General features: G+C 47.1%; 1 protein-coding gene across 1 annotated transcript; it reads right to left on the bottom strand.

Annotated features, from left to right (window-relative positions):
- Window positions 1-946: 946 nt before the first annotated feature.
- Window positions 947-16,417, bottom strand: HTR3A (5-hydroxytryptamine (serotonin) receptor 3A, ionotropic). The gene is made up of 9 exons (XM_006833975.1): window positions 16,345-16,417; window positions 13,747-13,913; window positions 13,037-13,081; window positions 9,671-9,780; window positions 7,971-8,140; window positions 5,191-5,351; window positions 4,492-4,702; window positions 4,183-4,404; window positions 947-1,310 (listed from the first exon to the last, which is right to left on the bottom strand). The coding sequence occupies exons 1-9, from the start codon at window positions 16,409-16,411 to the stop codon at window positions 1,012-1,014; spliced, it is 1,452 nt and encodes a 483-aa protein (XP_006834038.1). The 5' UTR covers window positions 16,412-16,417; the 3' UTR covers window positions 947-1,011.
- Window positions 16,418-16,699: the final 282 nt, after the last annotated feature.

Below are 16,699 nucleotides of genomic sequence, written 5' to 3'. Positions count from 1 at the left end.
GCTTCCCCTCCTCACCCACTGCTAAGCATTCCTGGTCCTGACTCTCACACCGGAAATCCCACGCCTTCTGGTTTCTTCTTCAGAACAGTCACCATTTAGTCACCTCTGATTCCCTGGGGCACGAATTACCAAATACTTGAAATCAGATAATTCTCAAACTTTATCTCCACCCATAACTTGAAACTCCTCTTTCGCCCACCGAGCCTTTTCCCAAAGCAGCTGATAAAAGATCAGGAAGAAAGTGTAGGGCTTCATAACATTTTATTATGTCTCCCATCCCTACCATCTAACAGAGACATGAATGTTGGGGGATGTGGCCACAGGTGAAGTGAAGAAGGAGCCATTCGGGGTCTGGATAAATCAAACGCAGTTATTGACTCCCGGTAGTTGAGCGTTGGCTTTGCCTTCCATCTAAAAACAAAGGGGTGAGAGATGCGCAGAAGTCCAAAGCACCTTATTTAGGGAAGTGCCAGTGGGGAAACTGAGGCATGATAGCTAAATAGAATGAAGTTAGGGAATGTGTGGGTTTCTCCTGATCTCAGATGGCCTGTTTTAAAGCCATAATGGGCCATTGTAAGGAGCAATGTAAGAGTCTTGGCCACCAAGTTCTTGGAGGAAGTGTTCAGGCCCTGGATCTATATTACTGAGATGAACAGGCATTGGCTTAGAACATAAGACTATATATGTGTCTTTAGCCTGTCCCTGAACCAAATGGTCATCAAATACTCTAAATAGATGAGACGGCTCAAGGGAGACTAGGAACAGAAGTTCCTTACAAACTTAGAGACAATGAAAATGTTGATAAAATATAAAGATTGTAATCTGTGTCACTGAGTAATATGTGTAAAAATTGTTGAGTGGAACCCTGTTTGCTGAGTACACTTCCAATGAAAGTAAAATATTAATTGTAAAAAAAAAAAGTCCCTGGATTTTCCTAAAGGTCCTGAGCAGAAATCCCCCATCCCTAGAGTAACCAGTCCCATACCCACCTGCCAGCTGGGCTGTGCCCATTCAGGAATACTTCCAGATGGACCAGAGAGTGACCAGGGTGATGCTGTAGGCCAGCACCGCCAGCAGGTAGACACGGAAGAGCAGCCTGTCCAACACGGAGCCCACACGCAGCCAGTCCCGCGCTACCTCCCGGCTCTCGTCCCGCTTCTCCAGAAAGTGGCGGATGGAAGACAGCTCTCGCAGCACTCCGCGCACTGCGAACGAGGCCTCCCGTGGCGGAGGGGGAGGGCTGCCTCTGCCACGCGAGTTCTTCTCAAAGTCCTGGGGTCCTCCCAAATGATTACAGTGGTTTCCCATGGCTGAAACAAGTACAGAGAAATGGCAAGAGAAGAAGGCCCAGCGGGGTGGGCTGACCATTATCCTTAAGTTTCCATCTCATCATTGCCATCATGGTGACCCAACACAATGGAACAAAATGCTGCCCACTGCTGGCCCTCCCTGTGATGAACTGAGCATTTGACTGTTGGGATCCATAGGTCTGTCCACTGGCTGATTTTTGGAAATGGTTTGCAAGGCCTTTCTTCTAGTCTGTCTTAGTCTGGAAGTTCTGCAGAAACCTACTCGGCATCATAACAACATGTACACCTCCGTGGACAGATGTGTGGTGGCTGCCCCAGAGGTACACTGAGAGGAAATCAAACTCGGGTTTCTGCGTGGAAGGGGAGCAATCTACCACTGACCCACCAATGCCTTCGATGTTCCTGTTGTTGTTGTTGTTACCACTCACAGCCACCCTGTGCAGTTTCTGAGGAGAGGCTGGTGAGTCTGAACCACCGACCTTGTGGTTCAAATCAATCTTGCGGTCCAGTGCTTTATCCCACAGTGCTAAACCATGACTCCTATGTACCCATGTTGTTGTTGTTGTTAAGTACCGTGGAGTTGGTTCCCACTCATAGAGACCCTGCACAGAGTTTCCGAGGCTGCAAATCTTTACGGGAGCAGAAAGCCTCATCTTTCTCCTGCGGAACAGCTGGTAGTTTCGAACTGCCGACCTTGAGGTTGGTAGCCCGATTCGTAACCACTATGCTACCAGAGCTCCTTATGTTCATATAGTCCTACAGAATTTTTTGTTATGACAAAATTCTGACATAAAAAGCATAAAGAGTAACATTATATACTTGGGCAGCCAACATCCAACTTAAACAAAGCTAATGTAAATTTTTCAATTTTATATCTGAACAGCCCTTCTTGGTGTCTGAGTGTGGCTCTGTAGGATAAGCTCTAGACTACTAACTACAAGGCTAACGTTTCAAAACTTGAAAACTCTATACAGGGTCACTATGGGTCAGACCTGACTCAACAGTACTTAACAACAGCAGTAATCCCTTCTTAGTGACATCCTCTGTCCCTTCCCAGTTCATTGATATTTTTAATTTGGTGCTTATCTTTCTTCATGCCCTTTTTTTTTTTTAACTCTAGACTTTACCCAGAAATGTGATATTCTTTATTTCATTTGAGCTACACAACAGCCCCATGAGAGAAACATGGTAGGAGTGATTACTGCCCCCACTGTTTATATGAAGCTCAGAGAGGTTAATTAACTAGTCTATGGTCACACAGCTGGGACATCTTTAATAGTGAGGCCACTAGGGTCCAGGTATCTGAGCTCCCAATTTATTCCTCTCTCCACTGCATCATGTTCTCTAGGAAGCTGGCCAGTAATTACTGCCCCTCTTACCATTACTTCCAAGTCCTTCTAGACCAAAAAATTCACCTTTAGGTGTGGCTCCCTGCACCAGGTGAATGGTGAAATTAGGCATGTAGGCTATACACTGGCTCACTTTGCTGACTAGCTCATGATGAGGAACCAAGAGTCTTGTGTAAAAGGCCAAGAAGGATGAGAAGTGGTGAATGAGCTGTAATTGTGGAAGATGTTCAACTAAAAGAGGGGAGTAGTTCACCTTTCATCTCAGGACCATTAAGAAGGAACAGCATGAGTGGAATGTGAGATCCCTACCTAGAAAGGTGACAATAGCAGAGACAGAGCAGCTGTGAGCTCTAGGCCCATGGACAGAGAAAGGCTGTGTGCTTGCGGGCAGGAGGCTGGCTGGCAAAATGTGCTCTTTGGACATTTAAATGAATATATATTTTTTTTTTTGTAAGTATACATCAATATTTTTGCCTTGCTCATTTGTGAACTATAAGATGGGAGGAAACAGGATAACTTGTTGCAGGGAGGAAGCAGGATAACTGTTGTTCCAGGAAGGGGATTGTAATCACTGAGATGAAACAAAGTGTATAATTTGATGAATGTAAAGCTGATAACCTTGTCTGTAAACCTTCACCCAATTCACAATAAATAAGTTAAAAAAGAAAAGTGGTGAACGGTGGTGGTGATGACTTTAATGCAAATTGTTTAATCTCCCTCGTCCTCTCTTTCCTCATTTGGAACAGAAGACTCCTACTGGGTGGCCATGAGACTTGCATGTGATAATGCACAGAAAGTTCTTTGTGCACACCTGGTTCAAATGCTCAATAAACAAACCAAAAATGGCAGCTGTGACAATGCCTCAGGAGGCCAGAGACCCCGAGGCAGTGTCTCCCTGCACCTATATCTCCCTGCCTCCCCCGTATTGGAAATTCTAAGGAACCTGGTCTTTGAGCTAGGTAGAATGAGAGTTTTAGAAATTCTGGCTACAATGTTTAAATGTGTGAGGCAAGAAGGTCACTTAAGGTCGCTGGATGATGCGCATGGTTTGTGATGGGCTGCTAACCTAAAGATGGGTAGTTGGAGCCTATTCAGTGGTACCACAGGGACAAAGTTTGATGATCTGTTTCCATAAAGATTACAGTCAAGAAAACTCGGTGGAGTTTTAATCTACTCTGTAATGTACACATGGTGGGGTGCCATGAGTCAGAACTGCCATGACAGAAACAAGTTTGGTTTAGGGTTTGTGGGCCCATCTCTGAGAGAGGCCACTCTTGGCCCAGAGATCTCAGCTGCTGGGACTTCTACCCTGTCTCCGTCTGCTCCTGGGATGATGAGAAGATGAAAGGGTGAAAAGAGAGTCCAGATAAGCTCCTCCCAAGGAGTCTGGGTGTGGGGGGACATCTTATGCATGGCAACACGGATTCCTAGGCCCTGTCCAGGCCCTCCTGCCTGCCACCCCCTCCAAAGACCTGACCAACTCCTGAATCTAAGTTGTGTGGGCTCTCCCAGCCTTCTCTCACCTGAGCAGTCATCAATCTTGGTGACTTGGGAGGCTGCTGGGAGCCTTGGGGAATTCGACTGTTCCCCCAGGCATACCAATGCAGCGATTCTCTCGAGAACCAAGTGCCGCAACCAGGCCGGCACCGGCTGCTGCAGATCTTGCTTGTGTACCAGCCGCACGATGAGGATGGTTTCGGCCAAGCTTATCACCAGCAGAGCCATGCACACAACAAAATACACACCTGTGCACGCAGGAAGAGACACGCCAGGGGAAGTGGGAGGGGCGTCTCCTCTGCCACACTGAGCCACGCCCCCAGGAGCTGTCTTACCAATGAGCGGTGTACCAATGGCAGTGGCGGGCAGAGTGTCTGAAACGATGATCAAGAAGACTGAGTAGCCCAAGAGAAGGGTGATCTTGAAGGAGACTCTTTCTCCGCTGTCTGGAGGCAGGTAGAAACCCACGATGTCCATGACCATGAGGAAGATGCTGGGCAGAAGAAGGCTGACCGCATAGAATAGAGGCCTGCGGCGGATGACCACCTGCAGTAGGGAGAAGAGACAGGCTCTGCACCCCAGAACCAGCCCTCATCCTAGATGCCCCTGCTTCCTGAAGCTGTCAGCCTGGGTTGCTCAGAGAAGGAAATGGACACGCCTCATTATCTGACTTTGGAAGGTTTGGAGTGGTTTATATAAGGGACAATTCGATCGAGATTTCCCATTCACTTTGTTGAACAACTAAGGGGAGTGTGTGCAAATACAAAGCTGGGGAAAAGAAGAAATGGGGGAGTCCGGGTGGTGCCATGACTAGCAGTCAGCTGCTAACCAAAAGGTTGGTTGTAGGAACCAACTGCTGTTCCTAGGGAGAAAGTTAAGGCAGCTGCCTTCCGCCTTGAAAACTCGATGAAGCAGTTCGTCTCTGTAATTCAGAATCCACTAGGCTGCAATGGGTTGGGTTTGGTTTGGGTTTTAAGTCTCCCTGGATAGTTTCAGTCATCATTTTACCTACAATCGTTCCCTGTCCCACTCACATAGAACTTCATTTCTGCATAACACTCGCTGCCTTCGATACTGAACTCCTGAAACTGGGTCAGCACCCCGAGAAGCTCCCACTCGCCCTGGTTCATGAAGACACTTCTGTCGTACTTCACCTTTTCTGGCTTACGCCACAAAGAGATGTTAATGTCCTGGACTGAAAAGAAGAAAGCAGATCAGTTTGGGGATCTAGTACCAGGAGCTGGCCTGCCCCTGATGTGTGTGGAATTCCAGTGGAGTGGGTATGGGAGGGCAGAAACCAAGGGCTCTGATGTCAGGTGATTTGAGTTCAGGTCTTCAGCCTCAGTTTTCTCAGCTAGTAAATGAGGTACTATTACACATCATACCTGTCTCATGGAGTTGTAGTGAGCGCAAAGGAAGTCTTAGATGAAAATATCCAGCACAATACATAAATGACCACACAACCCCTTGGTTAGAAAGTATTTTCTCTCTCTCTGCTTCTATATCTTTATTTCTGTTACTGTCTGTGTCTCTGTGTCTGTCTGTCTCTTTCACACACACACATACACATGCACACATACATACCTTCCCAAATGCCTTGCTAGTTTGCCCTGTTAGAATTACCCATTTAGGAAATGAATGCAAGTCAATATTCTTCACCTTTGCGTTGTTAGAAGTGCCTTGCTTTCAGGGTGAATTGGAAACATAAGCAAAATCCTCACTTACAGAATAGCAGTTCTACTTCTTGGCATTTAGACAGATATACGTATGTACCAGAAAGGAGTATCCATTACAATAAAACATTAGACCTAAATGTCTATCAATCAGGAACATGCTTAACAAATTTAAGATGGTGTATAGCTTGTTAAAAATTTTAAGGAAGATCTAACCTGCAAACATGTTCAAGATCTCTTGTTAAGTAAAAAGTGATGTTGGTGTGCAGTGGAGTCGGTTCTGACTCTTAAAGACCCTGTATAGAGTTTCCGAGGCTGTAAATCTTTACAGGAGCAGAAAGCTTCATCTTTCTCCCCCAGAACCGCTGGTGGTTTCGAACTAGCTGACCTTGAGATTAGCAGCCTGACTTGTAACCATGTGATATGATGCATTTATGTAAAATAAAGACCCATAAAACAATGTCCATGTAATTTCACTGGCTATGTGTGTATGTATAAGTGTGTGTTTGCACACACAAATGAATATATGAATATAAATGCATAGAGAAGGATCTGGAAGAACATACTACTATATGAAGTTTATAATGATGGAAATGGTTAATTCTTAGCATAGCCGGTTGTTACTGAAGAGATGGGGATTGAGGCCAGAGGTCAGAGGAGACTTTAGTCTTATCTGTAATTAATAGCTTTTGTTCCAGAAAATTATGTACTCCCTTTGTGGTTTAAAGTTAAATTAAGAATGAAATCTGGATCAATATAGAGGCTACCTTTCACAGTAGGGCAATGCTGGCATCACTGGGCTAACAGTGAGCATCTAGCATCCATTCATTCTCTCAGTCAGAATTTGTCCAGCATCTCTTTTGTGCCAGACACTGTGCGAGGTAAGCAATAGGGAGCCGGAAACTGATATTTTGGCCCTCTCTAAGTTGATATCCAGTAGAGATGGAGACATTGAGCACATACAGGAAGAAGAACAGGGAGCTATGTGCTTGGTCAACAGGAATGGCCTAGTCTGGGAACTGAGCAGTGGTTGCCCTGAGTCACTGTTCCCTATCCTGTGTTTAGAAGGGTAAACAGAGGCGTTGGGCAAACTAGATGTTGCTGAGGGGTAAGAGAGAAGAAAGGGTAAGATAATACGGCAGAGGAAACAGTATGCTAGAAAAGGAAAGAGCCAGAGGTTTGAGGGCCTGGGAAGGCTGGCAGTTTGGTTGGAGTAGGGCTGTGGGGAACATGCGCAGTGAGGCTGGAGTGGTGGGTGGCAGGCAGGACCAGGCTTTGCAAGGCCCAACTGGCCAGGTCATGGATTTGGACTGTGTCCCAGGAGTGCTGAGAGGCCATCCAGGGTTTAAGAGAGAGTGATCTGATCCAATTTGCATGTTAATATGCTCTCTCTGGCTGCTGTGAGGGAGGACAAGAATGAATACAGGAGATCTGCTAAGAGATTATTGCAAGAATCTGGACAAGAGATGAGGGTGGCTTGAATTAAGAGGACAGCAGTGAAGAGGAAGAGAAGTGGACGGATTTGTACCAGGAAGGACTCGAATATCCATTACAATAAAACATTGGACAAGACCTACAGGCCAGACTTTGTGCGAGTGGAAACAGACTGTCCCTCACACTGTCTCATCTAATCCTTGTAATGTGGAAGAGGCCACAAGGACAGCAATACCAGCTCCATTTGGAGGCTCAGCACTATTAAGAAAACAAGTGGAAGTCAGATGGCTAACCACCACCTATCTGTTGTACTGTGGGGGCTTACATGTTGTGTGCCACCAGTCTTTCAAATGCCAGCAGGATCCACCACAGTGAACAGGCATATGCAGAACTTACAGACTACTAAGAAAGAAAAGCCTGCCAATCTACTTCTGAAAGTTAACCACTAAAAACTCTGTGGGTCATAAGAGAGCATTGCTTAATATGAGGCTGAAAGATGTACCCCTTAGACTGGAAGGCACTACACAAAAGTCTAAACAAGGGATGCAAACATACCAACACTTAGTCATGAAGATGGTGTGGAACTGGCAGCATTTTTCTGTTGTCCATATGCAACTAACAATAATTGGGTAACAGAGAAGGCACCACCAGGTGTCCCTGGGCCCCCCAACCTGCACCCAAAGCCCCAGGAAGCCCCACATACTCACTGGTGTGCAGCCAGCTGGTGAAGGTCAGTGAGCAGTTCTGAACATCGAAGGGGAAGTTGTAGATTTCAAGGCTGCAGGCCGTTACCACCTGGAGGGGCTTGTAGTTCTGGACGTTACCATTTTGATGAACATACACGTATGGGATATTTGGAGACTTCCCCACGTCCACACTGGCCAGGGAAGAGAGGTCAGTTTGTGGGCTCAGACACAGCCCCTAATTCTAACCCTGGAAATCTGAAGGTCTCTGAGCAGGCCAGCAGGGAAAGAAATACAGAGAAAGTGTAGGCAGCAGGACAACCTGACCAACTCTGACTGGCCCCAGAGTTTCCAACCTTCCCATCCATGTTTGACTTCCGTACTTGACATTGTCTGGGCTACTTTCCAAGTAGCAAAAGGTGTTTCCCCTTCTTTATTTCCCTGGAATCTCAACTACTGGTCCTGGTGTGGCACCGTAGAATAAGCACTCAACCTCAAGGTCAGTTTGAGCCTCAAGGCCAATGGTTCAAACTCACCGTACCAGCTGCTCCTCGCAAACCCTACATAGGGTCGCTATGAGTCGGAACAAACTCTACGGGCACTTTTACAACCACATCCCAGCTACAAAAGGCGGGGAAGGAATTCATAGGCATCAAGTTGCGTAAAACATATATATGTCTAGCTGTTCCCACACTGTTGCCCACTTGGACCGGGCCACCATCCCCTGGAATCACCAGCCTGGGGCCAGGGGCAGGCTTTGTGAGAGAGCACAATCTTGTTCCATCCTTATTCTGGTTTCTCTTTGTTTCCCGCCCATAGAAGTCTTGTAAAACAAAAATAATCATCTCTGGAGGCAAAAAGGAACTAGAGAAATCATTAATAAGAATTGGGGATGGCCAAGAAGGTCCTGGGTCCTACACTTCTTCACATAACCATGGAATGGAGCAGGCTCGGCCAGGGGTCATGAGACTGCCATCTCCTGTGGAATCTGGCTCAAAGTCACACTTTAAACTAGAGATCCAGACAGAAAGCGGGATTTCCCAGGACCCCTCCAGAGCATGGAACACAGGGTCAGTTGCCTCCCCTGGAAAGTGTGAGACTGACCCAGGGTCAGCTGTCCCCCTGGAGTTGGACAATGCAGTGACCCTGTCTACTTTCTCGTTTCCATCTGCCTCTCCCAGCCATCTTCCCTGCCCTTGAATTCAGAAGCCCAACCGTTAACACCTAAAGGTATCTGAAGGAGAAAATATACTGGTTAGGACCAAATGAGATCATTTGGCTGTTGGGGAATGCAATCTGTGGTCAGCCAGGCACATATGTATAGCTTGGGAGGTTTAAGACTGTCATCCAGTTCTTCCCTATGACCAGGAATGGTGATCACAAAAAAATACCCTATTTCTTTCAATAATATCATTGTCCTCATTAGTTTATTATAGCTCCATGTGGTTTACTCAAAGGTTGGCTTTTCCTTGTGTCAGGAAGCCCTTAGACCAATAGCTCAGAGGTTCCCCATCAGGCAGAGTACATGGGAGTTTAAAGAAGAAAACACAGAGGGAGAAAATGACAAAGGGGATTTGGGCCAACTTTGCCTTCAGTTCTGCTAATCTAGGTGGACCATATCAAATGTAACAGCAGTGATCTGATCTCCTGCCTCCTACCCCAGCCCCCTTGCCTTTTCCAGCCTTCAGTCCACCCAGCTGCCAGCACAGGATGATAATACTCACAACTCATTGATGAGAATGTCCGGGACCCAGATGCTGTCAGTGGGGATGGACAACTTGGTAATGTTGTCAAAGTCCTCAGGGCTCCACTGAAGAAACTCATCAGTCCAGCACTAGGGGAGGAGAAGGCACTGTTACAGGCAACCCCAAAATCCCAGGTGAGAAGTGACTTTTACTCAGGTTGCCTTCACCTCTCCGTGTCTGGTCAACAGGCAGCATCCTGGGAAAACCTAGGTGGCACTCAAGTCACTCTGCAATAATTTAGAGTTCCCATTTGGCACTACAGACCCCATGAAATGTAGACAGGGTGTAGGTTGGACAGATATAGCCTCTACCAGGGAAGAAATGCATTCCATTATTCTCCATGCTATGACTCCCTTATCCACCAACTGATTGACTTCAGAGAAAGAACTTTACGATGTGCACATATGTAAGCAGGGATAATAACATCTACCTCCCAGCCTGTTGGCATTACAGAAAAAAATACAGAGATCTGCTTCCATGAACCTGAAAGCCCAGAAAACCCTATGGAGCTCAGTTCTACTCTGCAGCACATGGAATCACCATGAGTTGGAACCAACTCAAGGGTAATGGGCTTTTTGGTCTTCACAGGGTTAAAGATGGTTACTGCTAAGTTTTGTTCAATGCATTCTCCACTCTTCTGAAAGAATGACCAGTCCAAGTTGTAAATTTGATCATGTTCCCCCTTGCTCAATATTCTTCAGTGGTACCCTGTTGCCCTTGTTGTTGGGAAATCCCATTGCCATAAAGTTGATTCTGACTCATAGCAACCCTAAAGGACAGAGTAGACGTTCTCATGGGTTTCCAAGGCTGCAGTTTTTACGGAAGCAGATTGCCATGTCTTTCTCCTACAGAACAGCTAATGGGTATGAACTGTGCTGAGGTTTCAGTTAGCAGTTTAGCCACTTTGCCCATGAAGTCAACTCCAACTCATGGTGACATTTTGTATAACAGAACAAAATGCAGCCTGGTCCTGTGCCTTCCTCATGTTCGAGTCCATTGTTGAGGGTGATGGTGCAGATCCAGATAGCTGAGGGCTTCCCTTGTTCTCACAGGCTCTCTATCACATACGCCTGTCTGTCAGCTTGTCATATGAAGCTGGGTTGTGTGTTGCTGTGATGAAGGAAACTATGTCACCAGTATTCCAAATATTAGCAGGGTCACTCATTGTGGATGGGGTTCAGCAGAGCTTCCAGACTAAGATGGACTAAGAAGAAAGACCCTCATCATCTACTTCTGAAAATTAGCTAATTAAAACTCTATGGCTCACAAACACTGTCATTTGGATAAAGTTAGACTCCATGGCCACAAAGACCTACACAATCTGCTTTCTACCTACTTCTCTGGGGAACGTGATGCATAAACACAGGCCTGCGAACCACAAGGTCAGGGGTTCAAGTACACCAGCCTGTCTTTGGGAGGAAGATGAGGTTTTCTGTTGCTGCAAAGATTTACAGCCTTGAAAACTCTTTACATATTCAATCTGTCTGGGTGGAGCTGATAAAAGGAGATACAGATGGGTAACTAGTGATATCAGGGTTGGAAATGCAAAGGTAGAAGTTTTGTAACAAGGAAGGGAGTGATTAATTCTCCAGGATAGGAGCAGAGACCTCTGGGACCATCAACGGAGAAGAGCTGAGAGCGGGACCCTACCCAGAGAAACAGAGATGCCTGAGATAGAGACAGAGATGATGATGTGGAGTGATGAAGCGACTGGGGACTTTGGACCCAGAGAGGGAAAGGGACTGTGGGCCAAAAACTGGGGAGGAGGAGGGGGAAGTGTAGGGGGCAGGTTTCTGGGATATACCCTTTGGGTGGCTGATGATGCATGGAGGGGATTGGAACCATGGCAATGAGATGATATACGATGGAATGAATGTAAAACTAAAGTTCTCCCATGTAAACTATCATATAATTCACAATAAAACATTTAAAAAAAAAAAAAAGATAAAATTAACTGTCAATGACAGCTAAAAAAAAAAACAACTCTTTACAGGGACACAAGGTATCAGAACTGACTCGATGCCAATTAACAACAACCTACCTCTTTAGCCTTTTTGGCGGGGGGGAGGAGAGGGGAGGTGTCATAGCTTTCTGAATTCTTCACTTCAGTTGTATGGAATGAAATGCTATGGAAACCTCCACATCTTGGTCTACAGTCCTCCCTCCCCCATACTGCAATCCCTGTCTTTTTCACCAATTTTACTCATCCTTATAGACTTAGCTAAGGCATCTATTTGTCCAAGACATCTATCTCCAGGCTGGGTTACCTGTGCCTCCTCTATGCTCCATGGTTAGTCTCCTGTGTTTTGCCCCATTGGACAGGCTGTCTTACTGCATTTGAATCGTCTGATCACATGTCTGTTGTCTACACTAGTCTGAGTGCTCTTTGTGGGCAAGGCCTATGGCTAACCCATGTCTCTGATTCCAATCCCTAACACATTCCCTGGACATCCCCCCACTGCTAACTGTAAACGGCAGATGCTAGGAGTCCAGAGATGGGGCCTAGGGTTGTCATCTCAGAGAAAGGGAGTCCCAGGGTGCCTGTTCTTGTTTGAGTCCTTTCTGCTGAGGTGGATACACTTTATGTTAAGGGGTCCCTCTATGAGACAGAAAAGGACCAGCATCTCAATGATCCACATCCAGGTCCCACGAGCTGGTGGTGAAGGTGCCCTTGAACAGGGAGGAATTTCACAAAGACCTACATACACCAGGGTGTCGCCACAGTAGCTCTGAGAGTTCTTCTCATCCTCCTGCCTTCTCTTGGCTACTTAGTTTCCTCTTCTGCTCTAACTTCTTCCCCACAGCTCCTGCGATTGCCAAAGCAGGACTCAGACACTTGACAACTGCCTCCACTGTTTACCCACCACCCCCATTGCCCACCCCTGGGACTCCAAGCCTCAGAGACATTCACAAACCACTGCTCGACCCTGGCCCAGAAAAAGATGAACAAATGGGGAAATGGCCAAGGATGTGAGGACTAAGTGGATGGAATTATCCTGTTGCAATCACCCAATTTGGTTGTCATCCAATTTTTCTTAATAGAAGGAAGAACTTTCTAGCAATTAGAGCTGCTTGAAAGTGAAGTGGCCGCCTTGTGAGTTCCCAGTCACTGGAAGTGTTCAACAGAGGTTGGATGAGCACTTTTGGGGGGTGCTGTGAAGAAATTCAGGAACCAGAAGGGGGCTCTGAGGATTTCTCCTCTCCCAGTGCTGAAATCAGAGGATTCGAGAGTCCTGGATTTGGCATTTTCCTAACCAAGTCCCCTGAGATTCGTGGGGGAGTCATTCCTGGAAAAATGAGCCCCATTCCAGGGAATAGCAGGGTGTTGAGGGCCGGTCTGCTTACCTGTCGGTACCAGATGTAGGTGGTCAACACTTGATTCTTCTCATCCTGTGAAAGGAAAGGAAGACCAACTCACAGAGACCCACTCCTACAGAGGGGCTGCTTCCGTGTGCCCCTGTTCCCTTGGGAAGTGAGAGTGAAGAAAAGAGGCTGGAGAAGTGGATAAGCTGGACTCCCTGGCCAGCCAGTAAAATTGAACTTTTACTAGGGAATGGTGGTGTGGTGTAGTGGGTCTTCAAGTTGGTTCCCACTCATAGTGACTCTGGATAGGGTTTCTGAGGCTGTAAATCTTAACGGGAGCAGAAAGCCTCATCTTTCTCCACGGAACAGCTGGTGGATTTGAACAGCTGACCTTGCAGTTAGCATCCCAACACATAACCCACTATGCCACCAGGGCTCCATTTAAGAGCTTGTTGTTGTTATTTGGAGCCACTGAGTTGGTTCCGACTTGAAGTGACCCTGTATAGTTCCCAAGGAACAGTTGGTGAGCCTGAACCCCTGCCCTTGAGGTTCAAACAGACTTTGCAGTCCAGCACATTACATACTTAAAAAGAAATATAATGATTTCTTCCTTAATTTCTAATGTAGACATGGTGGTGGTTGTGGTGGTGTGCCATGGAGTCAGTTCCGACTCATAGTGACCCTGCATGGTCTTCTCTCCACCCCTTGAAAGGCACACCTTAGAGTGGGGCAGGCTGGGGCTGAGCGCTCACCACGCTGAGGATGGCGTAGACGATGACGTCAATGAACACGGTGGTTGGCTTCCTCCAGTCCAGCACTGGCCGCACGCCCTTCGTGTAGTTGGTCAGCAGGCAATCAGAGAGCCTCAGCAGGGCAGGCTTGGTGGTGTTGTGAGCCTTGGAGCAATCCCTCTGTCTGTCTGTGAGGGAGAACAGCACAGAGTGGGCCTATTATTTTGCTTTGGTTTAAAAGCTATTGAAACAACTGTGTCCCCACCATCTCTACCTCACAGAATTCCTAGACCTGTCTCACACACACACACACGCACACACACACACACACACACACACATCCACAGACAGAAGTCTCCATTGCCAGACCGTTTCATCTGCAAGGATTCCTGAGCCAAAATGCAAATGCCACCTCTGTCTATGCTCATGTGCATAAGACCAGGGAGCTGGGCTGGAAGGGAAGGTATCACAAACAGGTAAGTTTGGGAGTAACTAAGGCCTGAAAAGGAGCCCTGGTGGCATGGTGGGTTAAGCATCAGTCTGCTAACCAAAAAGTTGGCTGTAGCTACTCTCTGCAGAAGAAATATGAAGGCTGTCTGCTCCTGTAAAAATTTACAGTCTCAGAAGCCTTACTGTGTTCTCTAGGGTCTCTGAGTCAGTATAAAGTCAACAGCAGTGGGTAAGGGTTGAGAAAGGCTGAGAGTAGGGGGCCTGTCTGGAGGAGGTGGGTCTTTGGACCCCTGGACAAGGGTTCTCTAGGAAGCTAAAGGGAATCTGACCAGGGCTATGTGGTAGGAGAAGGTGAGATGGTACAAGAAAACGTCGGCTCAAGGTTTTGCTTCAACCAAGGTCAGATTTCCTCATCTCTCCTTGCTCCCAGTCTGCAATTTATCAAGAAAGAAGGAAGTGTGGGCAGTCAGAGAAAACTGGTATCCCTTCCCCTTCCTGCAAAGTTCACACCAAAGGAGGCCCCTCTTCTTCCCCTCACACACAAACAACTAGGGAAGGCAGCTCCAGGGACGCTATCATGCCAGAGTTTGGGATGTGGAGTGAGAATGAGGGTCAGTATCTTGGCAAACTTGGTAGGTGGGAAAAAGTTTTAGGGATGGGCTGGGAATGAGGAGAGGCCACGTTTTCTTGTTTTCAGGGCAAGAGGCCTACAGGGACAAACAAAAAGATCCACATCCTATGTCCTATTCTCACGCTGTAGTGACCAAGGTGTATCCCCATTTTCCCTCTGAAAATGAATGGAATCACTTCCTGAAGAGTGTCATGAAACATGAAGGTCCAATCCTAGAGGATCAGGGTATAGACTAAAAGGCGATGAACAGCCTACCTTTCTCTAAATAAAACTCCTTTTTTTCTCATTTGTCATGTATACAACCTACCCAGCAAATTGGTCCTACTGATTCCTCCTGCCTGTCTCTAACCCATCTGTTCCTGCTAAGATTTCAGCATCCGTCAGAAGAACAGAAAAGAGAGAAGGAAGAAAAGAGACTATTAAATGTCAATTTGGAAAATGTAAGTTCCCTTATATTATTCATTTTAAATTTAAGACCTCCATGACCCTAGTGGTTATTTTGCTGGTCCATTTTACGAATAAGGAACCCCAAGGCTCACAGAGGTGAGTACCAGGCCCATTTCATTCATTCAGGTAAGTGGAGGAACTGAATTCAAACCTGATTTCTGTGTCTCTTCACAGATATTACTGGCTGGCAATCTGACCAGCTCAGAGAGAACCAGATCGAGCGCAGAAGGTCCTCTGAGCTAAGGACCATTGCTAGGAAGTCTGGAATTTCTCTGCAGCCCAGGAAGCCCCAAGTCATGGTCATCAATCGCAGCCTGTGCTCTTTTGACCCACTGAGCTGCCCCGAAAGAACAGCTCATAAGGAAAGTTATCATCTGCCCACAAGCCCTGAATCTCTGCCAGCCCCAGCTCCAGCCCAGTTCTGTGTGTGGGGGTGGGGGTGGGGGGGTGGTAATCTTCCAAGATGGCACAAATATGATTTACAATAAAAAGATCCCTGTGTGACTAAAGCATCCCATATTCAGAAGAGATGGGAACACATGGGATGGGGAATAAAGAGAGAAGTTGGGTGTTATGCCAGGTTAGCTCCGAAGGGAACTTTCAGAAACAAAGCCAGAGAATCCTTGCAACAGAGCCAGTAGAGTTGAGGGAAAATTGATAGATTGTGACCGCTGAACTGTGTGACCTTGAGTGAGTTACTTCTCCTCTCAGGACCATGCTGTCCAGAGGAAGGGACCAAATGGGCTTAATGGTCCCTCAAAGCTGCCATTTGATGAGTTTAGGGACAGAGTAAAGAGGAGAGGAACCCTTCTCATAGTAACCTGTCTAGCACCTTTCACATATGCTAAGAGGTTGAACAAGTCCTGCTCTCACCTAGGATCAACTTTTCCAACTTCCTAGCTTGACCATGATACCTTGAAATGCTTTCTACCTTGACCATGCGTGTCTTCATGTTTGTTAAGATACCCAACCTCCTTGCAGCTGCACCCCTCTCCCAAATCCTTCTTCCCTTTTCTCCCCAAGGAAACATGCACCTCACACCACCCCACCTCTGTGGATGGCCAGTCAAGCCCTGCATATTTTCCCCTTACCGTGTCCCAGTGCCAAGAGTGTGAGCAGTAGCAGGACAAGCAGCATCTGCCGGAAGGGCAGCAGCATGGCGAGCTTCCCACCGTGTGACTGACCCCTGGAGTGGTCCTGCAGGGAGAGCACCGCCCAGGGCTAGCCTGCCCACACACTGCCAACCTGATGCCCCAGCCAACGGTCAGCGTGCCTCTCCTGGCTGCTCCACCGCGCCTTCCGCCTTCCGAGGATACAGCCTGTCACTGCACAAGCCCCCAGGATAAGGAAGCAGCCAAGTTTCCCTGCAATCAGTCCTTCACTGGGATCAAGTTTCAGGGTGGGAGGGGAGAGGAGGGAACCACAGAGGGGGGAGTTGATGCCATG

This window comes from Chrysochloris asiatica, unplaced genomic scaffold (assembly GCF_000296735.1).
Source record: "Chrysochloris asiatica unplaced genomic scaffold, ChrAsi1.0 scaffold00008, whole genome shotgun sequence".
Lineage (NCBI taxonomy): Eukaryota > Metazoa > Chordata > Mammalia > Afrosoricida > Chrysochloridae > Chrysochloris > Chrysochloris asiatica.
This window is presented reverse-complemented; position numbering and strand designations above follow the sequence as displayed.

What these genes read in the sequence shown, in the direction of transcription:
- HTR3A (XM_006833975.1), bottom strand. Translation starts at nt 16,411, where the DNA reads ATGCTGCTGCCCTTCCGGCAGATGCTGCTTGTCCTGCTACTGCTCACA. An exon ending in ATGCAGAAATGAAGTTCTAT is followed by an intron (nt 4,703 to 5,190) that starts GTGAGTGGGACA and finishes TCCCTACTGCAG; the next exon opens with GTGGTCATCCGCCGCAGGCC. An exon ending in CATTGGTACACCGCTCATTG is followed by an intron (nt 4,405 to 4,491) that starts GTAAGACAGCTC and finishes CTGCGTGCACAG; the next exon opens with GTGTGTATTTTGTTGTGTGC.